This window comes from Atractosteus spatula, chromosome 8 (assembly GCF_055471065.1).
Source record: "Atractosteus spatula isolate fAtrSpa1 chromosome 8, fAtrSpa1.hap1, whole genome shotgun sequence".
Taxonomy (NCBI): Eukaryota; Metazoa; Chordata; class Actinopteri; order Semionotiformes; family Lepisosteidae; genus Atractosteus; species Atractosteus spatula.
In genome coordinates this window covers 29,628,265-29,654,985 of record NC_142713.1, presented here as the reverse complement: position 1 = coordinate 29,654,985, position 26,721 = coordinate 29,628,265, and the positions used below count along the sequence as shown (strand labels likewise).

The following is a 26,721-nucleotide window of genomic DNA, read 5'->3' as shown; positions in this document are numbered from 1 at the left end:
TTACATCCAGTTAAATCCTGTCTGAGCTTTGCTGTTACAGCTTTTCTCTGCACAATTAATTTTCAGGAATGTCTTTCAATGGGGCAATTTATACACCAGAGCATGGTTATTAATAATATTTTTGAATCGAGCACCCTCAATCATGACTGTCAAATATCTTGTCTTTAAAAATCCACGTTCAAGACAGTGATTTCCCTTGGTCTTGCACTTTAGGGGTTTTATTTTTTTTTTTTGCCAAGGAAAGCCAGTACTAATGGAGTCACCTCTTTTTCAGTTTCATGAAATGGAGCCTTCCAAATATGGTCCCATAAATCTGACACAAAAAACTCATTAAGTTCTCTTTCATAGTTTGGTTGCTTTGTAATAACTTTGAATTTACATTATTTTTAAGCCTCAGTTTGGCTGACAAACACCTGCATCAAACTTAATTGCTAGTAAAATAAAAACATTATGTTTTAAAAACGTACATGCTTGCATTCCCTACTACATGGAGGTGCTGTCCTTTAATCTATTATTATTTTTATTTTTAGTTTGTGTGAGATACAGGTATACAGGATCTGGGTATACATTTGAAGATAAAATAGTTCTCCATAATTTGGTTTTGTATTTCTCATTCAGATATTCTCTTTCCAAGTTCTTACGGGAAGCCGGTCCTCACTCCCGTGTAGTGCGTAGTTTATGACGCTATGCAGACAGTATAATCCGAAAGTGACCGGAGTAGGACACCGGGGAAAAAATGGCAGATTCAGGATGGGATGACTGGCAGGGAGGCGTGACCACAGTGATCCGGTGCTCAAGGGGCGTGGCGCAGGCAAACAAGTCCAAAACAGTCCAAATAGGGAAACCAGAGCACAGTCCAATATCCAAAACCGGGAGGTCCATCCAAGACGGCAACAAGGATAAAAACAGGGAACGGGGACATGGAACCAAGAACATGGAAGCTAAAAGAGTAACGAGGCCAGGCGCTCCAAGCCCCGGACTCAGCTTGGTCAGGACGCCGTTCGAAAGCCTATGCCCTCAAGCCGCGGACGTGGAGTGACTTGATGCTAGGCGGGCCTCTGGGCGTCCGTCTTCCAATGCAGAGCCCTGAGCTTCAGAGGCATGAGGTTATAATAATATATGAGGAACAAGGGGCAAGTGAATGTAAACATGAAACTAAAATACAAAAGGGATGGAGCGCCCTCTACAGGAGGGATGACGATCGTGACCATTCTCCCATCATCTTTAGTCATCTGATTTTTTCATGATGCAAATAATAAGTGGAGTACCAAACTGTTCCTATATGAATTTCTTCTTAATTCACATGATCAATTTTAAACTAGTCAGTGTCTCATGGCACCAAAATTGTAGGAATAGGCAATAAATTTTAGAGTTAAAAAAGGAGTTTTTTTAAGAGATGTAGGCAGCAAAATCATGAAATACAATATAAAATATCAATCCAGAGATCACAAAATTAAAATAATTTTCTGCACTAGTAGGCCATTAGAATTCAAACTAAACAAATTTAAATATTAAACAAATTAAACCAAAATTATACACACAATTCTGAAAGAGATATTTAATTATTGCATTGTGCAATTTTAAAATCATATTCCTTGATTTAAATTACATACTGTAACCTCAAAAACTACCTTCAAACTAGCTGGAAAGCTGACAGGTTAGGAGGCAAAAGTAAACTTTGAAAAGCAACACAAAAGAAACTCAAATAAACACAGAAGAGCATAAACATACTTGGATCCCTGAAAGTCTTTGATCAGTCGTACAGCTACAAGAAGGTGAGACAATCACTCTGAAATACCAATACTTGAGTGTGAAATTCAGACCTGAGGTAGCACAGAGGTGAAAAGTAACAATGGATTCCACAGACAGCTCATTAGCTGGTCAGCGGCACACAACAGCATACTGTATACTGTACCATGGCAGTCATAGACCTGAAGGGTTTTCAGGAAAAGCCCTTTTTGCCCCAGCCTTCTGAAAGCAGGAGGAGGAAGAAAACCTCTGGAAGGCTTTCTGACAGACTCTATGCAAGAAAGAAGCTCCAAGTAATCATCTGCATCCTGTTGGTGGAGCTCTGTGAGAGGTTCACATTTTTTGGGATTGTCTGCAACATGATCCTCTTCTGCACTGTCAAGCTAGGGTATGACAACTATCAAGCTGCCACTGTCAACCTGGCCTTTGTGGGGACCAGTACTCTTACTCCGGTTTTGGTGGGGTGGTTTGCAGAGTCTTGTCTGGGGAAGACCAAAGTGCTTTATTTATGTGCCCTGCTCCATTTTTTCGGTAAGTCTTTTTTATTATGTTATTTCTTCTTGTAGTAATTATCTGTGAGGGTATGTACTGTATGAATCTGACACAGAAGCAACTAAAAAAGAATAATGGGTCCTAGAGGGATTGATGATAGTTTGCTCTTGTGGTCAATGGCTGTAGGAAAGACATTCTAGATAATTCTAAAACATGATGTACTGTACATATTACTGTACTTTTTAAATGATATAAAAGGTACTCTGCACTGCTTTTGAACTAAAGGAAAAGTAAGAATAAAACTCAATGCTTGAGGATTTGGGAATGTGGGTATGTCTTCTTCTGACCTAAAGCCTCCTCAAATTTATTTTTATAATGAATCATAAAGGACTGCTCATAAATGATATTTACTTCTGGCCCTGTATGGCTGAGTCTTCCAGGATTCACAGGTTACTTAAGAGATAAGATAAAATAACTTTATTGGCAATATACAATTGCCTGTATTAGGAATTTGTCTTTTCACATAACCCAGCTTGTTCTCCATGAGACACACAGACAGGGAGAGAAGCTTGGGGTCAGAGCACTGGGTCAGCCATTTATATGGTACCCCTGGAGCAGTTGGGGTTAAGGGCCTTGCTCAGGAGCCCAACAGAGTAGGATTCCTCTGCTGGCCACAGGATATGAACCGGCAACCTTCCAGCCACAGGCGCAGATCCTTAGCCACAGAGCTACGATTGTGTCTCAGCAATTGCACAAGGTGTCCGTTCCTTCTCCCCCTCCTCCTCCTGTGCTCGGGCCTGGGGCTGCCAGCTCTCTTTGTCCCGGGATCGAAGTGAGGTCTACTTATGGACCTCAATGAGTAAAGACCCAGAAAAAATGACAATATAAACTCATTTTAGTTAACAACTGATTGAACATTAAGTCATTAAATGTTTGGGGTGGATTAAAAATTGGAAGACATGTTGGCTCTTCAGGACCGGGCATTAATGTTTCAGGTTTACATTTTAAATTAAGGATTTTACCTAAACATTTCTTTCCTGCATGCACACATTCACTGAGATGGATACCCTGACTAAGGAAGGCAAAGACTGCAGCAACAATTTTTAAACAAAATAAAAAAAAACATTCTAAACATTTACCTCTTCTAATCATTTTTACTTCCCTTGGAAAAGCTTGAGGAGAGAAGGGGGAATTCCAAGCACTAAACTTTGAATAGCTGTGTTCAGGTTAGTGGTCAATTTACTGAATCCATGATTTAGATGTTGACTCCAGGCTTTACCAGCAGAATTAGTTTCACCTGCATCACAGATCTTTCAATTCATTATTTCGTCTGAGTTAAGTCATTAGCTTTTGCTTAAGACAATGGCTGCCTACAGTACCCTGGTCCTGGAGGAACACTGTGTTGTCTGGTTTTTGCTCTAGCCAAGCTCTAAATTATAGACTAATCTTAAAATTACAGATGTCATTTTTCTATTTGGTGCATATTTGTAACACTACAAAAAGTGAGAGCTAAGGAATTTCTTGACTGACTTTTAGATGACTCCTGCATTTCTCTGGGATGCAGTCAATGGCTTTGTTGAAGCTTTTTCTACTGTATTTGCATTAGATTCACAAATGCATAAATCTCATCTTAGAAAAGTTGCTTCTCACCCATGTTGGCTTTTCCAGAGAAAAATTCAAAGCTACTGCATTGAAAATCAAATCTTATTAAAAATAATTAAAATTGCTGCTTTGACATCATGCAGAATTTCTTATACATAGATCTAAGCCGAATCATTATTTTAATGGCAGTCGACCTAGACATTTACTAGTATTGAGACTATTAGATCTGCTTAGGGGGTATAACTGTCAGATGCTGTGCAGATAAATTTCACATTTTACTCTAATTATACAGTTTAAACACATGATTTGATGAGTTAAAGAAACACTGGTCCCATTAATCCTAGCTCTCAAATGATTATTTTAAATTTGCTTCACAGAGTGCCTAACCCCCTTGTAGAAATATCAGACAAAGCCAGGACCTAATCTCCTAATCTAAGTTTTAGAAACAGGTTTCCTATTTGTGCATTATTCTAAATTGAGATATTCCTTGTTCTTACTTTGAACTCTCAATGATTCTAATCTTGGCCTTTGGAAGCTACAACTGTGGTCATCTGGTCTGATTGCGCTACAAAAACCATTTGAATGAAGCTCTCTACTGCTCAGGTCCATGGTGCAGGTGATGGTGGTGAAGAGACAGTGAAATATAGGAAAACTGTTGCTGACATAGTCTTAAGCCTTACTGCTTTGTGCTACTGTTGTAACTTTCAGGTTTTATCTTGGGGACCTTTTTCATGGTAACATAGAGATGGGTACTGCCATTGGCAGATAGGAGGAATTGGACCCCGTTGTCTTACTGTAGTTCCTCATTTTTGTTATTTAAAATACAAGAAAGTGGTTCAGAAAAGGAAAAAAACAGTTTTCTATTTTGGAGAGGAACCTCTATTTTATTAACCTTAGACAACCCAGCAGCCAACCTACTGTATGTGTCCTCTCCGTCTTTCCCAGTATCCCCCAGATGCTCAAAGTGTTGTCTGAACAGTTTGTGCTCTTGACTTGAGTGCACTGCTAGCTCGTGCCTTACATTCAGCGTTCTAATCTGCTGAAAGTGCCCTTACGCAGTGTGAGTCCAATCAGCTGTCAGACCCCATTCTTTTGACCTAACGCAGCTCAGCACTTGCTCTAAATGAAATGACTATAATAAAAACATATGAAAGGTTACACATGAGTGGAGGCCACTCAGTCATCTAGCTCATTTGGTGAAACAAAATCCAGGGCTTTGCCATCTGGCCTCACCAGGTAAGTGAGAAAATGATGAGTACAAAAATGACAGCCACATACACATGAGAATATAATTTACCAAGGATTCCTTTCACACAATGGCCTTACCTGTTGCTTTTTCTACTGCAGTGAGACAAATGATTTAAATTTATATGCTCCTTTTTTTACACGCTGCTAATAATGAAAATGTTTGTCCTTTAAACAATCTAATGAATGTGTACTAACCTTGTGTTGATGGAATATGCATTAAGCATCTAACCCTAAACATTTAGTATCTCTATTATTGTTTTGTGTAAACCAATCTACCTTTAAGCATATTGTTTTCAGTACAGTATTTTCAAATAAATTGTCTTGAAGAATATAGTAATCATCAAGATAAAGATCAAACCAGCACACCAATCACTGACTTAATGAACAACATAAGAATGATAGAGTGTTTTACATAGAAGAGTGGATCCACTTCATTCACCTTGTACTGTACATCAGCCATTATGTGCCAGCAGTCCGACTATATGCAGAATAGCTATATGAGGAAGAAATTAATAAAGTACCAGGGAACTTTGGAAGAGCTAGACTGTGCAGAATGGAATTTAGAGAATGTAATTTATTCATAAATCAGTGCCACTATTAGAAACAGTGCCACATTGTCTTTAATGACCAAGAACTCGGGACTACTGGACAGCAGCTGGTATGGCCTAGTTTCCCCTGTCACCTTACTGGAGTCTTGGTCTTGGAAATTCTGCTCCATGGGGAAGAGCGCTGCCTACTGGTCTATCAACATACTTACAGTGCAGCAGCAGTCATAGTCAATCTTGCCTCTTGTTAACAATCACCACCTAGTGTACAGTATGTGCTATTTAATGTGTACTGAGTATATTGGACTGTATAGCTTTTGTTCCATTTTTAGTGCTGTTCAGTATATTTTGCTTTTATTCATTCCTTGGTCAATGAATGAGTAAAATCAACAATCATTTGGTTTTATTCTATTCTTGGACATACAGATTTCTACAGTACATCTTTTGGTCAATATGCCTGTGATTGAGTGAACTGTGATTTATTGCTTAAAATACAGTACAGTATGTTACTTTATAATTTTAAAATGTATCGGGCTTAAGGAAGTGGAGAGAGATCAAAATAAAAACTGAAAAGTATGTCTCTTACTCCACAACTGAACTGTATTCTTGTTCTATTACGTGGGCTAGACCTGAAAAGTAATCAGCTTCTAAAGTGACAATGAAAACAGTGTTGTTTATAATTCCAACAAAATATGCAGGGTGTTGGACCTTGTTCTCAGGCAATTAAACAAGCAAAGCTGAAAATGATGGGAGAATGTTTTGTGCATTTTATATGTACTTATAGCTGAATATTAAATTTATCCATCTCACGCAAAACAAAAATGCATTTGATCTGCTTCTGCATGGAGGACTTCAATTATATATGTGAAAAAAGTGAACTGCAAAAATGTATTCTCTCTGGTGTCCATAGCAACCGGTACCTGCATAACTTTTTTAAAAATAATAATCTTTCTTCTTTTAATGATAAATTACTAATGTGTGTCAAACTCTTGGTACTGACAGCTGTCAACATCATGAATCATGAAAGAAAGCATTGTCAGAGCCCAGGAACATTATATAAATTGTTCTAATTAAAGACAGCCGCTGTCTAAGTGGCTAGGGAGTATGCTCAAGTTCTCTCACTTACATGCATTAGAATAAGTGGGTGCTCTTCGGGGAACTGCTGGCTGAGTCCTTACTAACAGAGTATTCAACTCATTAGAGCGCTTTTTAACAAACCACTTCTGTGCTGACGAATAACGTGTTGGACTGGTAGGCATGGTTAATAAAGGAATATGAATTTCCTTTCAGCTAGATAATTACCAAGATAATTTCCACTGTAATGGGCCTTGTCAGTCAGGGATGATGCTGTAATTAAGAAGTTCTGAGTGAGGTTCTCAGCAGGGGTTTTGTTATGTACTGTATCATACTGTATGTTCAGAACTGAGTGAACATAGGAGGGGCAAAGTGAAGCCACTGGAACTTTCCTTTTGCTTGACCTTAAAATACACTTAAAAGTCAAAGCAGCCATTAGGTATTCCAGTGGAAAAAAAAAAATGAAAGGCCATTTCTAAAGAGCTTAACATTACAGTTCAAAGGAAGACCGAATATGCTTTATAGACCAGATCAAACATGCTCAATAGTTTCTTAAAAAGAATCAATATTAGACCAATATTAGAGCACTGACATTTTTTATGAGGTTTAAAGCAAGGGTTCCCAGTCCAGATCTTCAAGGGCTTCAGTCCAGCAGGATGTCTAGGTCTTTAAAATGAACAAGTTTGTGAATACCTGTGAAGAGCAGTTAACTTGGTCCATTCAAACCATGAGTCTTTGCCTCAGTCTTAAACAGTTAATATTTTAAAAGGACATTCATCAGCCCTCAAGTAGTCAAATTGGTGAATTCATATTTTAACTTTAAAGCATATAAAATAGCTCAGATTTTCATACAAATGTTCAGTTATTGCAGTAGTATCATAAGTAATTTTTTTTATCTTAAGTTCACCAATTTTAATAATGCTAAATAGCATAAATGTACCTGGTAGGTGGTAAATAATTAAGTGGTAATTGATCTGGGTATTATATTATGTCAGGGAATTCACCTTTACCATTATCTTACATTTAAGAAAGCCTGCTTAAATGACTTTAAGAATCTAACAATCTTACTTTCTAGTTAAATATAATATTACCTTGTCTCAAGTGAGACAAGTAATAAGTTAAAGAAGTTTTTTTTTTTCAAAGTGTAAAAGAATAAGAGGCTAATCAACATAATGCCTAGTTAGAACTTGTCCTGGGCACCTAAAGTAGTTGGGGGTGGGTGAAATGTATTCTGCTAATGGAAAATATGTCTTAGAAGAATGAGTACTATCCTTTGAAGTGCATCTGTGATTCCAGAACAAACTCGGAGGCAAATGACATTACTCTTAAGCAAATGCAGCTCCTTGGACATTGAAATCCTTATGGTAGTCTTTTGATGAATTGTCCTTTATACAGTATGTTCGTCTTTGTTTTGTGCTTCTGAATACTAAATCTAATCCTGAATCTATACACTGTTATACATTTTTCATCTAGAAATCAAATCAATATTATTCTCGAAAGGAAAATAAAGTTTCTGATTGTTTGTGAATGGCTCCCAGTGGAATAGAGAGCTTGAAATCTTGTTCCAATTCTGTCATTGTGTTATACTGAACAGTGATTTCAAAGTTTGTGTTAACTTTTCCTCCACTTTGCTTTGTTGTTTGTCATAAAGTATTAGAGGTTTTTGATTCTGTCTACTGCATTTTAAGACTTCTGTTCCCTAAAAGGAGTGTTAGCACTGTGATACTTCCACTGCTGCAGTTCACTTTCATCCTTTCACATGATTGTCATCTTTTCTCTGGCATTTTGTTCACATTCTGAACGAATCACAAGAGCCGATTTGGATTTGGAAATGATAATAAGGCACAATCATTTAAAAAAATTTTATTAGCCTTTTTGAAAAATTGAAGTATATCCAGTTTCATTGAATTCACTTATATAAATCATTAAATAATGTGTTATTTATATTTGTTAACATTAATGTAATTAAAACCCGTGTGATCTGTAACTTTATCTTCCAAAGTTCTGAAGCTCTGGGACAAGTTGAAATGCTGTCCTAGCACTTATCTCAGATTTTTGTGATTTTCCTATATTTTACTTGCACATGTACCAGTTTATTTCTTTTGCTTGGCCTTTGATAATGGAAAAGAATTAAAGTGACGGCTTCTGAATGCGACATCCAGGCAACGCCAGCACATACAGTAGAGCAGAGGATGAATCTGTTATGAACAGTTCTTTCCAGGCCCTATGCAGACGACACAATCTGGAATAGTGAGGAAACACTGGGGGAAAAGTCATGCAGGAGACGGGAATGGAGACAGGGGGCGTGACGACACAATCCGGGTTAGGGTGAGAAAACTCGAGGGAAAAGTCATGCAGGAGACGGGAATGAAGACAGGGGGCGTGACGACACAATCCGGGTTAGGGTGAGAAAACTCGAGGGAAAAGTCATGCAGGAGACGGGAATGGAGACAGGGGGCGTGTCCTTGGTGTGCAGGTGTCCAGGGGGAGTGAGTCCGGGGCGAACAATCCAAGAAGATGTCCAAACGGGGAATCCAAAACACAGGCATAAGTCCATGGCCTGGCGATCCATCCAGAAGATTAAAAACGGGAACCAGGTCGGGACCGGCGGGGGGAACAGGAACAGAAAGTTAAAACCATAATGGAGCCAGACGCAGCAGGTCCCGGGCACACATGAAACGGGATTCAATGTAGAGCCCCAAATGAAGTCAGCTTCTGGCTTATAAAGGGGGAACTGAACAGGGGCTGGAATAAGGAACAGGTGCGGTGAATGAGGCACAATGAGAAAGGGCTGGAGTGCCCTTAAGAGGAGGAGTGGCGATCGTGACAGAATCTCTGAGCTTTGTAGACTGCAGGTTCAGACTCAAGCTTGTGCCAACAGGGGAGTGCAGAAATTTCTGGGTTACAAATGAGGTTAAGCTGGGGGGCTTCTTAACTTGGCATGCGAGAGTTAACTCATGTTTCCGACAGAGTCTGTCCTCCAGCTGACGCGCAAGCTCCACCGTTGCTCCTGATTTGCAGTGTGAAAGAAGGCCTAACAACAAATATCTCAGGATGCCTGTTCTGCAGGAGTGCAGTGGCAAGTTGGGTAGAATTTCAATTAGCACTTAAAATCTGGGACATGAATGGGCACAAAATAGTTGATGATCCTAAACTGTATTTTTTTTAAAAACACAAGATTATCTGAAAATGAAAAATGTACACCTTGAACCAGTTCAGTTCCAAATTAGAACTGCTCAGCATGAAAATGCAGTATAACACTTCACATGCTGAGCTGCTTGTTCATGCAGAAGCCTCCTTACTGGGATCTTATTACCAGCAAGATCAATTGACAGGATTTGGCCTCTGGGGTATTGATTGATTAATCAAAGCTAATGTTCTTTTGATCAGCAGGGTTATACTGTTAACCAGCAAAGCAAAAGTAAAGTGTGATGTTTTATTTACTCATTTTGACTCCACAGTGACAGCAATGCCAGACTTCAAAGAGCACATGACAATCTGTTATATTGTGGGTTGATAAAAGATTTTGTGAAACTCCCCCTAGAAATATTTACCAGAGAGAAGTTGTTTAATAGTTTCCAGTTTACTCTTTTTCTATATCGCAAATTTTCTCCTTCATGTTTTTTTCATGAATTCTTCCTCTGTCTGTTCTTGCAAGGCTTGTTGCTTGCTTTGTCCTCATTTATGTTATGCCAGTCTCGTGCTTTACCAAGGATGCCAGCAGTGGTTTAAATTGAGTTTAATTTCTTGTCAATGGTTCGTCCTTATTTCAGATTTATTGATCATATTTACTATTTTTTTATTTTTAGTTGATTTTTTGTTTTTTGGACCGCTCATAATTTGCTAGATATTACATTTTAAAACAATTTTTGTTTAATTAAAGCTAGTGGTTTCTTTTTATAGCAATAAATACATCCTTTATTCAGTTTGCTGAACCATTTTTGTACCTTTTCGTTATTTTTTTGCAATTATTTTATTTAGGAAGTAGTTTCTCTTGGCTTGAAAGCTAAGTCCAAAAAAGAAATTTGATATTTCACACCAAGATCTAAAAAAAGTCCAGAATATTGTATGAATGATTTTAGATTCATCACAGTGTGGCAGGTAACCCAGAGCTGCTGAGACACACACATTAGGATGCTACCTCACACTCACATACCGTATTGAAGTCTTTAAAACTTTGAACTCATGTAGGAATCTTTCTTCAGGAAAGCTAGGTCTCACTTAAGAAAGTGAAAAGTTAGCAAAGTTCTGCCTTTTGGAGGTGTAAATCTCACTTTTATGGACAACAATACTGTATCAGGGTAGCTACAGCATGATGAAGTGCTATTCGGTTAAGCTATGAAACACTCTGAAATTATGAATAGCTGTTACTGTATAAATGGTTCAACACCATTTCATGTGATCTTAAGACTGGAATTTTTCATGTAATTTGCACCTGTCCCTGTAAAGCATTATGTGTGTTATTATAACATTTTGTACAGCAGTTATGAAGGGATTAAGAAGCCATTATGCAGCAGCATGTTTTTATGTTAAGAAAAAAAAATATTCTTCATACATTGGTTTGTTGTGAATCCTTAATTCACTGTTTTGTACTACTTTGTCAAAGGCACCCTCTGATATTGCTATATATTAATGATGGTGTCTCATAAGCAATGTAATGCATGTATTAGATCTGGCCTCATTGGAGCCACTTTGTGAAAATGTGTTGGATGCATTGGATCAGGAACAGGCTATACTGATCCACTTTTTGATACAGTACAATCAGGTTGACATGTTATACTGTATGTCTGTACATGGAGTCATTTCAGCAATCTGCAGTAAAACCATAGTCTTTTGAAAACCCAGCTCAGTTTTATTATTATTATTATTATTATTTTCTAAAATAACTTGTCTCTATGAAATGTTTTCCAGGTACTGCAATGCTTCCTGCAGTGGCTTTCCCCTTTGAAGATTTCTACATTGACACACACCACATCATGCACACTGTAGCTAAAAAGGAGCAGCAGATTCTCTTTTACACTGGGCTCCTGGCTGTCTCTCTGGGAATAGGGGGAATCAGAGCCATTCTCTGCCCATTGGCTGCCTATAGCCTGCAAGACTACAACCAGCATGAGCTACTCTCCTTCTTCAACTGGTTAGTCATCAGTCAAAAACTTTTGCTTATACATTACTGCAGCATCACATACTGTACCATAGTTACAGTCTGTTAACCCACTTAACCAACATAACTTATGGCTAAATTAAAGGAGTATTTACAGCCATTGCATAACTTTAAATTATTGTTAACATACACCTTTATACAGACTGTGTTACTTTATATAAAGTTTACAGTATGGTCAGGTACAAAGGAAAAGAGTGAAACAAGTACAATTAATTCAATTAATAAGGAATTTTTAAGACTGTAATTATCTTCAGAATGACTTATAGTACATACTGTAGGTGCTCTTTTGGTAAGCTTTGCTTTAAACCTGTATATCATTCAATACAGGTCTGATTTATTATTTTATTGATATTTGTATTAATATTTTACATTAGCATTACACTGGGTAAGGTGCCTGCATTTAATCTATTCCTCAGTGCCAGAGAAAATGGTTTCAAAAATGCCTTAACTGGCTGTCATGTCAGTGATGCTGGTATACACTACTATAGCACACAGACAGTAGATTTAGTGCAATGAGAATGAATTCTTCAGGTTTTGATACAGTACATTTGATAGGTCATGTCGTTTATGATTCAAACACAAACATAGTCAACCAACAACTAGCAAATGGGGGGACACACTGTAGCAAAGTGAGCTTTTTGGCTCAAAACAGACAGTTTGTAGGGTTCCAGTCTCTGCTGCAGAGACTGTGGTTGTACCCCAGAGTGAAGTGTTTTACCCCAGTTGTTATGGTATACCAGCTGTATAAGTGAGGACCAGCATTGCTCAAGGTCCCATCCACTGGCTGGGGTTGGGTTGGGGGGGGGTCAATCATTTGCTCTCTGTGATGTTGAATGCTTTAAATATGAAGCTAAGAATGAGCTGTGGCTCTGGCATGGACCTTTACTTTCACTAGCCAATGAGGTGTGACTTAAAAATGAAGCACAGGGCTAGGTTCCTTCACAAACTAAGATAACATGCTTGGAAATTAGCAAACAGGATCTGGTTGATTACTTCCCTGCTTTTAAAGCACAGTAACAATGCAAATAAAACATTGCTCACGAGTGGATAGGCTTTTTGAAGTTCACTATACAGTACTTGCAATATGAGAGTACAATTGCTTAATTTTAAAACCTTCTCAAGATTTACCCCTACTTAATTCTTGCAGGTTTTACTGGATCGTGAATCTGAATTCAATGGTAGTGTTTGTGGGCATAGCTTATATACAGCAATCTGTGGCTAAAAACCTTGGCTTTCTCATTCCTTTTACCTCTGTCCTGCTGGCTCTCATTGCCATCCACATGGCACGCAACAATCTCACCTTCCGTCCCAAGAAAGGTAATGAAAGTACTAATGGATTACTTCTTTATGCGTTTCGGATTTTATTTTCCTTTATAATGATAAGGGGGCGGCACTGTGGCACAGTAATTAGAAACGCTGTCTTGCAGCGCTGGGGTCCTGGGGTGTTATCTGCATGGAATTTGGATGTTCTCTCCGTGTTCGCGTGGGCTTCCTCCAGGTGCTCCAGTTTACTCCCATAGTCCAATGACATACTGGCAGGCTAACTGGCATCTGAAATATGTAGGCCCTGGTGTGCGTTTGTGTCTGCGTGTTCCCTGCAAATTGACTCGTGTCCTGTCCAGGGTGTACCCTGCCATGCGCCTGTTGCTTGCTGGGATAGACTCCGACTCCCCCATTACTCTGTATTGGACAAAAATTGTTGGCTAAAGTTCTGACAAAAATAATGGGCATATACAGTATATATTTCACTTTCACTTATGTGGTTGTCCTTAGGGGGTTCAATGCTGGCCACATTTGGGGTCTTCCTGAACTCTCTGAAAATGAGCTGCATCAGATATCGTCTCCTCAGTGGTGACGTGACATGCTGGCTGGACCGGGCCAAGGAAAACAATGGAGGACGCTACAGCGAGGCTCATGTTGAAAATGTGAAAATCCTGGTCAAGCTCTTCCCCCTGTTTGCCCTGCAGCTTGTCTACCGAGCTTGTGTCACACAGGCAAGTTTAAGAAGCTTTGTATTTGTCATTTTAATATATCAAGGGATCACTGGTGACAAACCCTAGCAAACTGGAGTGTAAACCTACTGTAGCTCTTTCCCCCTAATGCTAACTGTGACTCGCACCCTGCGAAACAAGGTGCACGCTGTCCTTTTGGTTCCTGTGCTGACAACCAGATGTCAATTCATTTTCTACTTTGAAAGAATAGTTTATTATTATTAGTTTATTATATCATATCCAACCTTTATTGGAGGTTCTCTATTGTCATTTCTGCTTTGACCGTTTGTTTCACACTGGCACTTACAGTATGATACTTGTTTGAACAAAAGATATACAGTAAATATGAATGTGAGAGAATGAATTAAGGAAGCATCTGAGCATTACACAATCTTGGCAATATTTAACCAATATCCAATAAGCTCAGAGTACCATAGTTACAGCTTACTGCCTTATTACTTTTGTGTGGTCCTTTTAAACATTTTGTCACAGGTAACAGGCTATTCAAAAAAAATGTTTTCCAACTGCGCCGGATACTGTGGGACAATATGTAATGTGGTGAGCCATTGTAATTATTGTATTACTTCTGGGAATACCAGTGTTATTATTTCTTTTTTAAATGATATAGTATAAAACATTGTTATAATTACTGTTTTTTTTGGCACTAGTGCATACAGTATGATCTAATTAAATTTCTCAATTTTTAGATTCCTTCAGGCTATTACATACAAACCATGAATTCCAACCTGAATATCAATGGATTTCTTCTACCTATCGCAGCGATGAATGTGGTCAGCATTCTGCCCTTATTAGTGTTTGCGCCTGTGTTGGAGTGCATTGCCTCCTGCTCCTTGGCCTTGCGGAAAGGTGGCCTGTCTCCAACTGCACTGATATGTAAGTGTTGATGCTGTTGTCTTTAAAAAAAAACAATCAGAAAATGTAGTTCCTTAACTGTTTCATTCTTTGCTGTCGAGGGTTCTTCCCCGTCCTACTTATCCTGTCTAGGATTAAAACAAAATAGATACAGGTGGCACCATCAGACAGCTGGAGCGTGCTGTTTAGCTTCAGTATTTAAATTAGTTGAACATGTTTATTTCATTCCTGCAGGGCTAGTGTATCCTTATCTTTAATTCAGACAAATAAAGCTTCAGTACAGCAGACAACAGAGGATCTTCAGTACACAAGCCAGTTTTAATGCTTGGATCCCTCTGCTGGAGGATTTTGAGAACAAGTCAAACTGATCCGTTAATTTATCTGTGGTAGAAATTGTGCTTCATTGCCCATGGTACCGTATACAGTATCTTTTCAACCCTAAATTCTCTATTTTTATTTATTAATGGATAAAATAACATGCTCTTGAAGGTGAAGAAATAAAACTTAAAAAAGAAGACTGACATAAGAATAGGGGTGTTATACAGTAGATATACTGCATGTTTTAATTACTGAATTGCCATAGTAACCCTAACACAACATCAGTGTCACAGCACTGAGAATCAGAAATCTGAGTATAGAACAATTTCGCCGATCTATACTACCGGCCTGTAGCCTCTGCAGAAAAATATTGTTAAAGGAAAGGAAAAAATACAAATAAGTGAGGAGTTTTTATAGTAATCTGGAATAATTAATGATGTGCCATAGAATGTAAGAATAACATTTTACTTGCACATCTCCCTTGCATCCAGATGTGCCTTGTCTTTTTCTTTAAGTACTGTATGCTGTATATCATGTTTTACATATTTCAGGCAACATACTTTACATACTGGTTTGCTTTCCATGAAGACAGTAGTACGAATTGTAGTACAAAGGCCTCATATAGTGCTGTTTTCCACTAAGCTGTTCCAGAAAAGATTGTACTGTATATTTATCCATCCATCCATTTTCTAACCTCTCTAATAAAGGGTTACAGGAGAGCCAGAGTTTATCCTGGCAAGCAAGGTGCACAAGGCAGGGTACACAAGGCAGGGTACAGAACAGGATGACAGTTCTACCAGCATGTCTTTGGACTGGGGGAGGACACCAGGGCACCCAGAGGAAACAAATGTGAATGTGGAGAGAACATACAAACTCCACACAGATAGCACTCCAGTTCTGGCATTGAACCCAGGGCCTCAGCACTGTGAGCTGCAACACCATGCTGCCCCAATTTGTTTAGCTAAACATTTTCCAAATAATTGCATTTCCAAACAAACATGAAGGCTTTTATTACGAAAAAAAAAACATTTATTTGGAAGTGTCTTAACACAGTTTTGCCCAAGAAACAATTAGAAAAATTGACATAATTAAGAAGCATTAGCAAGCCTATTTACAGTTGTGCCCCTGTGTTTTCCAGTTGCTGGTCACCTCTGTGCTGCAGTCTCAGCAATTGCTGCTGGGCTATTGGAGATACACAGGAAAGGGTTCCCTACTATGGAGCAGGTCCTCTCAGGGAAAGTCCTGCATGTCTCATCCATGATCTGTTTCCAGCTGGTGCCTCACTATATTCTTTTGGGGGTAGCAGAAGCATTGGTCACTCCAGCCTGTGAGAATCAATTCTTTCTTATGCATGTTGTTTTAATCGTTCTTTTTGATTTTTGGATATACTTAAGAAAAGCCACAAAGATATTGGGGAGCTTTGAAGATACTGTATTTGCTCCAGTGTAATACCATGTTTTTTAAAGCAGGCAGTTCTTTTTTGGTTTCTTTATTGTGTCTGGCCTGGGGTATTATTTGCCAGAATTTTGATTTATTTTAAATTACGTATTTTAAAATGTCTGTTTTGAAATGTCCATATTTTGTTTGATCTGCACAGTACTCTTTTACTCTAATATTGTGTTAAGTTTTCTTTTAAATTTCATTTTTTGAGGAGGCCGGGCATATTCTAATCCAAAAATGTAATCTTACAGAAAGATTAATAATACTTCATTTTGTCTTCATTATTGATGACTGTAAGTCATTCTACATTTAAAATACCTGTTATACTATACAGTATACTGTATGAAAGCACAGATAATCAATGTTACACAAATTTTAACATCTTAAGTACAATAACATTTAAGTGCTTAGAAACACCAAACACTTTTTTCCCCCAATGTGACTCATACAGTATGACTGCTAATAATAAATAGAAAACTTCATCATTCCATGATATGCCTCGTGCAAGAAGAAAAAATAATCTTTTTCGAGGGTGATTTAGTTAGGTCACCGACACATGAAATTTTACTTATTGAGAAAAGTTATCTTTTAAATAGACCTCTGAACTCACTATGAAAAAAGCAACTTCCAACCTTCTGAAGACTCTGGTAGATTACATCCTGCATACAAGCCTGTGACATGGAGGGCGGAGAGTGAGCAGATGAATTCAAATCTGTTATAGCCTCGGGCGACAAAACTGCAAGGAGAGTTTTGCCCTTGAGAATTTCTTGTGAACCTTGCTTTCCACATTGTTGTCCTCTGACAGGCTCGCTCATATCATTTCGCCTGGCTCCTGGCAGTGTTCGGGGAATCTCCATGAACTTCCTCACTCTCTCCTATGGAGGGGGCTGCTTTCTTGGGGCGCTTGTTATTCAGCTGGTGTATGTGCTCTCAGGAGGTAGGCAGATACCCAAATTCATAATAACACACTTATTGTCAGTCTCCAGTTTTGCTCTGCAACCTTCCGTGGGCCACACATGGAAAAGAAAACATGTTCAAAGATGGTCCTACCTAGGTTAATAAAGTAAACCATCGGCGTTTTAGCTGGAGTTATCAAAAATGGATGACAGCAGTAGCCACAGGTGGCACATGGAAGAGAAGAGCAAGTCTTATTGCATGAAGCTTAAATGGAAGCTCACAATCTGATAGCGGAACAACCCTGCCAAGAGGATGTGTTCTCAGAGGGTATCTAAGGGATACTCTCAAGGGGCAGAAAACTATAAGAGGAAAGTGCTTCAGGCAATACAGCATTGCTAATCGTTTCTCAGGTGATTAACTATATATGAGGAGATTCTCAAGGCCTTTTACTCACAAATGGCTATAGAGATTTTATTTTAGGTATAGTTTAAGCTTAAAAATTGAACAAAAACAATGTGAAATGATACATTTTCCATGTCACAAATAGATAGAGCTACCGGAGTCACATATCTGAGTTTAAAACTCAAAATAACTGTTGGTTTCTTGTTACAGGTACCTGCTTTCCAAATAGCTTGAGCAATGGTCATTTGGAAAGATTCTTCTTTCTGCTAGCTTCTTTAATGGCCTTAAATGCAGCCATATTCTGGAAGGTGTCTTACAGGTAAATGTACTTCATTACACATATAAAATGAGTTGTACACTGTTAAGCAACTTCCTTTTTTTCAGACATGTGCTGTCTTTGTAACCTCTGCAGTGTGGTGAGAAAGTATAGCCCCCTCATATTTTATAGCTAATATGTTTACACTACACATACAGTATTTGACCTTCGCTGAGTCCTTACCAAGTTCTAATTGTAGATAAAACTTAATTTGATGCATCAAAAATAATAATTCTACTTTGTCATGATTTTAAAAACATCAGCCAGCATTCAATAGGTTTGTATGAAAACGTAGGGGCACCCTACCATCTCAATTAAGAGTGTCAGGTGCACCAAAATGTGTGCAAAGGATTTGTTGATTCCCACTTATATGTAAAATCAGAATCTTTGCTAGTTTGGTCTTTAGCACTCTGAAAAAATATGTTTCTGTATTTTCTTTTTATTTGCAGGTATGGACGTAGGATACATGCTCACTCTCTGTTTAGATACTGATTACATTTTGTTTGGAGGTTTAGAAGATAGGACATGTGAAACTCAGCATTTCCGCACAATATCGGCAGATGTCAATCATTTTTTTTTCAGATCCCTTTACAATAACAGTGCCACAGAGAAATGTACAACTACTGTATTAACATGGTTTATGCTTTATGTATAGATTTAGTAAACCATTGAGAGATTATGTTTTCATTTCCTCCATGACCAAGGAAAGATAAGAAATCACTGGGCACCCAAAGCCCACAGGATGCCTCCTCTATAGACACTGATTCTTGAGTAAAAAGCAGGTTCTAGATTGTGGGTTAATCCCTTGTTATTTTGACCAGGGAGTCACAGATCAGTAGGCACTTCTTGTGGATTAAAAGCTGTGCACTGTGTCACTGATGCTCTAACAAACTCTGTGCTCTTTGAGCTCTGACATCCTAGGACATGTGTCAGAGGTTAAGCTGAATACAGATTCTCATTTGCAGTTGTTGGGATTCTGGAGGTGGATATTAGAGTGGGCAGTTTTTAAAAAATACTGTGGAAAATGTTTCACTAGCACATAGTACTTCTGTGGTACTTAAAAAAAAAATGTTCAATATGTGCAAACTCCTCATTTCAATTTTAGAATCATATTCACTGCAGAAAACAAACTCAATGCATATTTGTGGAACAATTAAAAAAACTTAATTTTACCTAGTGTCTTTTAAAGCTGCAATCAGAAACTAATTTACAATACATGAAAAACACCGACAGTATCACAATAAAAGACAATTAAATTAAAAAATCTAAAGCTGAGAACAAGGCAAAGCAAAACCAAAAGCTGAAGATAAAAAAAAATAATAAAATAATTCGAAACAGTCATTTCTCATTCCCAATTTAAAATAACATGATGTACCGAGTCTCCGGTTTCTTTCAGAAAGGATTTCCAGAGCTTTGGATCATAGAAATAAAAGGCCCATGGAGTCACGTGTAGAGTGCAGGGAAACAACCAGAACCAGCTGACTAAAGCTCTCATGGAAGGGAGCAAAGAGATAACATATTAGCTAGATGCTGTGGAATCATACCATGTAGCCTGAGCCCTGAACATAAGCATAGGGACTTTACCATGAATTTGAAAATTGACAAGAAGCCAGTGCACGGACTCACAGACAGCCATAATGTGATCGCATGTCCAGTTACAAGCTGTGTAGTGTGCCTTCGTTTGCTGGTTTTTGTTTCAGCTGGGCCATCAATCACCAGTGCTGATTGGTGCTTGTACAGTAAATGATTTGCTTGCTGGTTTAGACTTTTTGAGTTCGTGATTTCAAAAATAGTCTACTTAAAGTACAGTACATTAATTCCAATAACATCAGCACACAGAACTTTATGCAGTCTTTCCTCAGTTTGCAAATTAAGAATTTGCTCACTTATATAAGACTAAACTGTTCTTAGTAGGTGGTCATTTTATGATGAGTAGCACAGGTGGGAATGACACTGTATCACTCCCATGAAGGGTCAGTGTTTTCCTTTCTGCACAAATCTCATTCATTATATTTCAGCTAGCATGCCTGAATGAGGGCTGTCCTAAAACTCACTAATTAGCACATGGTTCAAACCAATTATAAATCCCATTAAACTTTTTAAGAGCTGTAAGCAAATTAAAAATAAGGCTTCATAAAGAAAATTAAAATAAATTAGTCTAAAATTATGATTTCACCTGAAGCATAACCAGAAGACAGAGGGGTTACCCAGAGAGAGGACCGAGAACCTTTGTGCTGAGGTATTTTTTTTAAGCTAAGACCCGAGTTCAGAAAAAAAGCCTAAGAAGTTATTGCTGGTGATTAAGGGTCCATTTGGAACATAGCAGCTGACAGGATCTACAGATCTAGGATTGAAAACCACTTCTTTACACTTAGCAATATTTCTTAGATAGAGAAATGATATCTTCCTAATATTCTGCACAAGGTATTCTGCACACTGGGTTCAAAAGTCAATTCAGAATCACAAATCTACTACAAATTCTTAATTTTGGACTGAAGCTCAAGCACAATGCTTCTATGAAATAAAGTTACAGCATTGGTTTTGTACAGTATAACTGAGGGAGAAACCCCAAACCATGAACTAGGTCTTATCAAAATTAAGAATCCCAAAACATTTTGTGTTATTTGAACTTACATTGGAGATGAAAGATCTACTGTACCTTGGTATGAGGTTAGTAAATTAATAAATTTGAGTATCAGAATAGAAATGATCATTTAAACCATGTACATTTAGAATTTGACCTTAATACTGAAAGTCAAAGTCAAAGTTTATTTATCAAATGCACGACAATACGGCGTGCAGCAGTAGTTGCTGGCAATGAAATGTCTTTTTCTGCGAGCTCACAAAAATCACAAAAAAGAACACTAAATAACACAAGCCCCAATACTGAGTCTTGAACACCGGGTTTACCCAAAGCAACTTCATAATTAAAACCACCAAGAGAAAAAAAATCTATCCATTTCATGATAGTGGTGAAGATTCCAGACAAGCCCTCTAACTAAGTAGGATGAACTATTTACAGTATTGAGTACAGCACTGAGCTCTAATAGAATTAATATTTCTATACTAATTCTATTCAGTATATCAGCTATTTGCACTGCACAGCACATTCTAATATTTTCACAGGAAAGATCAAGTCAGATTATTGAAAGCCAGGCTAGGTTTGCTTGTCACTGGTTTGACTGCAGGAGTCATGTATTATGTTAAGCACCAAGGAATAAAGGGCAGAGGAACAGGAGTGAAACAAAACAGAAAGAATGGGTTCCAACAAACTGCAGGTGGGTGATATGAGATACCAATTCAGTATGACAGGCAGGAGTAACGTGAGAAAATGCAGAACTAGCAAGGTCAGGCATACAAAGAGACAGAGCTGTAGAAGCATGATTAGAGGTGAGAATGTGGTGTTGGACATTGTCAAGTTAGGTTGGAGAAAATTCTGAAGAATTAATACAAAAATGACTGGAAGCATGTAAAGTGACAGGGCAGTTAAGATTTAGTAACCATTTAATGGTTACTGATGTGTTTCTAGATTTTTTAAATTATTCTTCATAATATGAGCAAAATAGTTTCCATAGCATCCCTGTATTCAGCTAAGTACACATTCTATGACTTACATTCAAAATTGCCATGTACTGTAGAGTACATACAGTACCTGTTTAAAAGAGACTGCCTTCATAGAGTGGTGTGGGTTTAAAGTGGCTATCAAAAGTTATTGGACTTTTTCATTTTTTACTGTGTTGAAATATAGAATGATCAACACAAAATACTCTACAATGTTAAATTGAAAACAACATTTCTTCAGAACATCTTAAAATAATTATAAACATAAAACAGAAAATAAGAAAATAATGTCAATCCTCTTGGGTTTTAGATATCTCTGTCTTGGTATTTCTTTCATAGAAGGGATGATGGGGATTTGGTCTGTGTGAATTGAATACTCAAGAATGTGCTTCACGCAGTGATTCCTATCTGGGTTTCGAATGCATACTGTGTATGTGGAGCATCAAAAGAAATTTATCTCTTATCTCTGCCACAAATTCACAAAGTTATCAGCAAAATGTCTTTTTTGTAGTAAGTGCACTGCTGCAAAAAGGTTTATCAACAGGTGTTGTACAATGAAGTTCACACTTTAGCAGTGTGTGTTGGCACTATTAGAAGCAAGCCATGGGAGTTGTGCATCTGGAATGCAAACTGTGCAACAGGTTTTCTCGGATTCTGTCCCAGTCGTCTCATCAAGTCTGGACAAGCATGTGCCTGTTGACTGGTATCTGAGCAGTAGCTGCCATATATCATCTCAGCTCATCACACAGATACTGAATAGGGGTCAAGTCAGATGATTAGGTTAACTGACACTCTCATTTTGCAAAAAAAAAATATTGTTACACAAAAAGCACGAGAGCACATATTAGCATGCTGGAAGGCAGGCTCTCAAGAGGGGCAAAAAACATATCACAGGATTTGGTCAATGTAACGCTGTGTAGTCAGACTGCCATCAAAAACTACACATGGAGTTTTGTAGCGACTAGATACAACAACTAGATCAAGGTGATCTCCACAAATTCTTGCTTCATCACTAAAGAGGACATACTGTAACTCCATTACTGGTGAGACCTGTGACATTGTGACACCCAGACATTGTTCTCTTGATAGACAGGTCGTATTTCTGTATTTTCCTTTCTTAATTTTCACTAGGCTTGATATTCAACAAGTTAAATCGCGTCATCTCCTGTGACCAAACATAACCCAATTAAACATACAACCAATAGTCAAAGTCACTTGAATGATCGTTGAGGGTAACCGAAGCAATTCTACTATGTTTCTGAAAGACTACAACTGAAGAGTAATACCAGCTGCATGTAAAGCAAGATTTGTTTATGAGGAAAGTGTTAATCATGATGCAAAAATAAATAAATAAGCTGATCAAATAATATTGAATACAGTACATTATTTTTGCAGGTTTACAAGCTGTACAAGCAGCTTCTGCCCTCTGATGGATAAACATAATTCATTAAGATTAAAATATTTACTGCATTGTTACTTTTGATTTATTGTAGATACAGCGATCTCTCTGAAGAACGTGGACAAGATATAAAGAGCAGCATCCTTGCAGAAAAACTCCTACAGCACAAAAAGTGCCTCAGATTCTACGACAGTACTGTAGAATGTTCACATACATTCACCTCTATGAAAACAGTTCTGTGATTATTTCTGAGATTTGTAATGCTGGCATTACATTCGATTATGTAAATTGTGCTAATTTCGAACAATGTATTTTTTACATAGAAAGAGTTTACACATATTTTAAACTGTTTGTACTGTTGAATATCCCTACAATGTGTTTTATTTTCTTTAACCATGTAATGTTTGTCAAGAATAAAACTATTAAATAAGCTTTCAAAAAATATTTACAAACTTTTAACCTGTTGCTGCAGACAACTTTCAGAACCTGAATTGGCTAGGTCTGTTCACAGTAGGTCTTTCACTAGGATTTTTGATTAAATGTAGACAACACAGTTTTACTTTCAGATGATCATAGAACATCTGTGTACTATGAAGAAAACGATCTTCATAATTGTTACCCCAATAATTTCTTTATGAAATTGCATGGTTCATTTATTTCAAGATTCAGGATTTTCTCATTAAGCTTCCTATTCATGAGAATAATGGCTACTAAAGATGAAAAGACAGATATCCACTAATAGAGTAGTGCATGTGACACATTTTAAGTTATTTGTACTGAAATGACCTCTTGATGCAGCAAACACATACTGCATCTTAACCATTTTTAAAGAACCACACCTTAATTGTATTTATAGGTTGTTGTTTTCCTATAAATATTTGTTTTCAAATACATAACACAACCAATACAATGTAAGATTCGTTCTGCTTACATTGTTCATAATTGGTGTTGTCCAGTCCAACATCACTATCAAGAAAGCAGACAACAAGGCAGAAGCTGAAATGGAAGTTGAAACACAGAAGAAAATAACATTTGATGTAAGCTTAAGGTACATTGTAGGCACTGCAGAGCTGCCAAGACATACTGTATTACAGTATGACTTGATTTTCTATGTACTGTATTTGTTAAAGCAAACAGCACATTTAGGTCACTCCCTGGGTCTCTTGTAGCCACCCAACTCCTCAGGTCAATTTAGGTACATACTGTAGGTATGCAGGGTATATCAATGAAAGAGAAAGTGAAAGGAATGTGTCGCCCTTTTAATCACTGAAGTAGGATGTGGATCCCCTTCAAAAATGTTTAATTCTTAATCCAAAGTAAATAACGCCTAATTTCACTGACATTTCTGCTCTGCTACTGCAAACATCTGAGCCTCTGAGCCAAATTGTTAGTAAAGCAGAGAAAATGAGTTATTCAACAGGATATATTCCAAACAAAGAAATAATTTGCCAAATTACAATCCTAGCTGAAAAAGATCTGAGATGCTCAGCAACAAATTGTATTCAGAGATGATTTGTTTACCTTATAGTAAAATTAACCTAATTATGAATTCTCAGATTGTTGCCCTTCTAGTCCACTCCATTCCAAAGTTTTGCTGCAAGCTGCATTTTAATTATATAATTAATATTTAATATGATCAATTAAAGTGCTGCTTCTACCACCTTAGTGTAATGCAGCAGATATGAAGTGTTAAAAGTAGAGTTGTCCTAAATTTTATGCTCACCCTTGAATAAAATCTGCTCTCTTAAGAAAAGTGCTTTGAAATCCGGTGGGATAAAAAACATTAAATACAGTGAATTATTAATTATTGTATGCTTCATCACTTGGAGAATCAGAAAACACTTGCTAGGGCTGGATTTCCTAATCTGGGTCTTTATGATCTCTGAATCCAGATTCTGGTGTCAGTCAAATTCTCAATTATTTAAGCAAAAATTAAAATTATAATTTCATTGTGCTTAAGTTTTTATTTTCAATTCTTAGTTTTGCCACTTTCCTCAGAAATGAGTTCAAAGACCTACTGTAAGTAGGTCTGAGTATTTTGACTCCTATGTTTTTTGTTCATTATAGTTCCTCTTATTTATGTTTTGACCATACGTTTAATTATGTTTAGTAGTGTAACACAGAAAGGTGCAGCTCAAAAGCATATTCTAAACAGCTAATTTAATGAACCAGTATTTGAATAGAAAAATTATGTAACTGAGATTAAATGGTTGTACCTAGTACTTAGATAATTTATGACACAATACTGTATGTATGGACTTGCTTGAAGTAGTGTAAATGTAAATCAGATCTAGTCCATCAAAATGAGTTTGATACCTCTGATGTAAACACCAAGAATTAAAGGTCCCAACATACAACCCTGTGAAACACCCTTAGAAAGAGGGACATCATGAGGTCTGCCTGCTCATCAGGGGATCATATCCAATCTGTGCAAGTTCCTAAAGTGCCAGCCTATTTCCTCCAACATGTTTCCAAGAAGATATACAGGCAAGAGAGGGATCTCTGGCCCAATTCTCTGACTAAAAGCATTCCATTCACCCACTATCAGAAAGCTGCTTACTTCTGGTGAGGGTCATAACAACCCACCCCCTATCCTGGCAGCACAGGGTGGGAATCCAGTCCATCACAGTGTGTGAGCACACAAAAGAACAATTTCAAGTCACCAATTAACACAGGTGGAAAGGAATGGTGGAAGGTGGGAGAAAATTGGACCACCCATAAAAAAAACCACATACAAACACTGGGAAAATATAGCTAGAATGACTCAATTAATCTCATATTAAAATCAGACATTTAAAATCTAATTAATCTAAGTTAAGAAAGTGTAATAAAGAACATCATGTACTATTGCAGTGAATAAAAAGTCCTCCGCTTCATTCACTTGAATGCAGATAATTTGCAGAATTTACCAATGGAGTCCCCTAATAAATGGTACTGTATTACTGTATAAACAAGATTTATTTTATTAACATCTTAAAAACCCACCTGTCACTATTATAACTGCACTGTGTAGGTTATCCTTACTTGTAATAGATCATTTCCACTGTATTTAAGAAATAATTATTTTAAACCATTTTTTAAATGATTAAAACAGCTTATCAAATATACAGTACTCACAAGTGCTTTTCACTGACAAGCTTTCAAATAAATGCATGAGCAAATGATACCAAAACAAATCAATAAACAAAAAACTGTGATCCATTACAGATGACTGCCATGGTCACATATAGGGTTATCAATCTCCTATATTTACCCTGGTTTTCCTCTATCACACATCTCATTATGACATACAAAAGACTTTGCCTGGAAGAACAATGTTTCAATGATGAAGGTTATATTTATGTACTCTGTGAGACATTTATCAATGTGTGTGTTAAAGCTAGAATAAATAAATGTTGTAACAGTAGAAAGACAAGTTTCCTAGGGCGGTTTTGAACTTTTTTATATTTATACTGCAACTTCCAATTTTGTTGCTACTGCACTGCATACAGTATCTCTTTTACAAATGTTAGTTTTTCTAATTTTCTCTTGCATAATCATAGGATTTTGAAGTTATTACTTGCTACCACAATAAACTGTTATTGTCCCTGTGTACAGAAATCAAAAGAATACAGCCACTTTGAAACAGCTAGAGATCATATGCATGTACTGTA

The 26,721-nt window shown here is 37.4% G+C and overlaps 1 protein-coding gene across 1 annotated transcript; it reads left to right on the top strand.

Moving 5' to 3' along the window:
• Positions 1 to 1,916: 1,916 nt before the first annotated feature.
• Positions 1,917 to 23,310, top strand: slc15a5 (solute carrier family 15 member 5). The gene is made up of 9 exons (XM_088922594.1): positions 1,917 to 2,280; positions 11,622 to 11,844; positions 13,019 to 13,188; positions 13,645 to 13,865; positions 14,570 to 14,756; positions 16,192 to 16,380; positions 17,299 to 17,430; positions 18,003 to 18,111; positions 23,163 to 23,310. Exons 1-9 carry the CDS (start codon positions 1,917 to 1,919, stop codon positions 23,308 to 23,310), a joined length of 1,743 nt encoding a protein of 580 aa, XP_088778720.1.
• The last annotated feature ends 3,411 nt before the right edge of the window (positions 23,311 to 26,721 follow it).

What these genes read in the sequence shown, in the direction of transcription:
- slc15a5 (XM_088922594.1), top strand. Translation starts at nt 1,917, where the DNA reads ATGGCAGTCATAGACCTGAAGGGTTTTCAGGAAAAGCCCTTTTTGCCC. An exon ending in GTCTCCAACTGCACTGATAT is followed by an intron (nt 14,757 to 16,191) that starts GTAAGTGTTGAT and finishes TGTGTTTTCCAG; the next exon opens with TTGCTGGTCACCTCTGTGCT. An exon ending in AGCATTGGTCACTCCAGCCT is followed by an intron (nt 16,381 to 17,298) that starts GTGAGAATCAAT and finishes GTCCTCTGACAG; the next exon opens with GCTCGCTCATATCATTTCGC.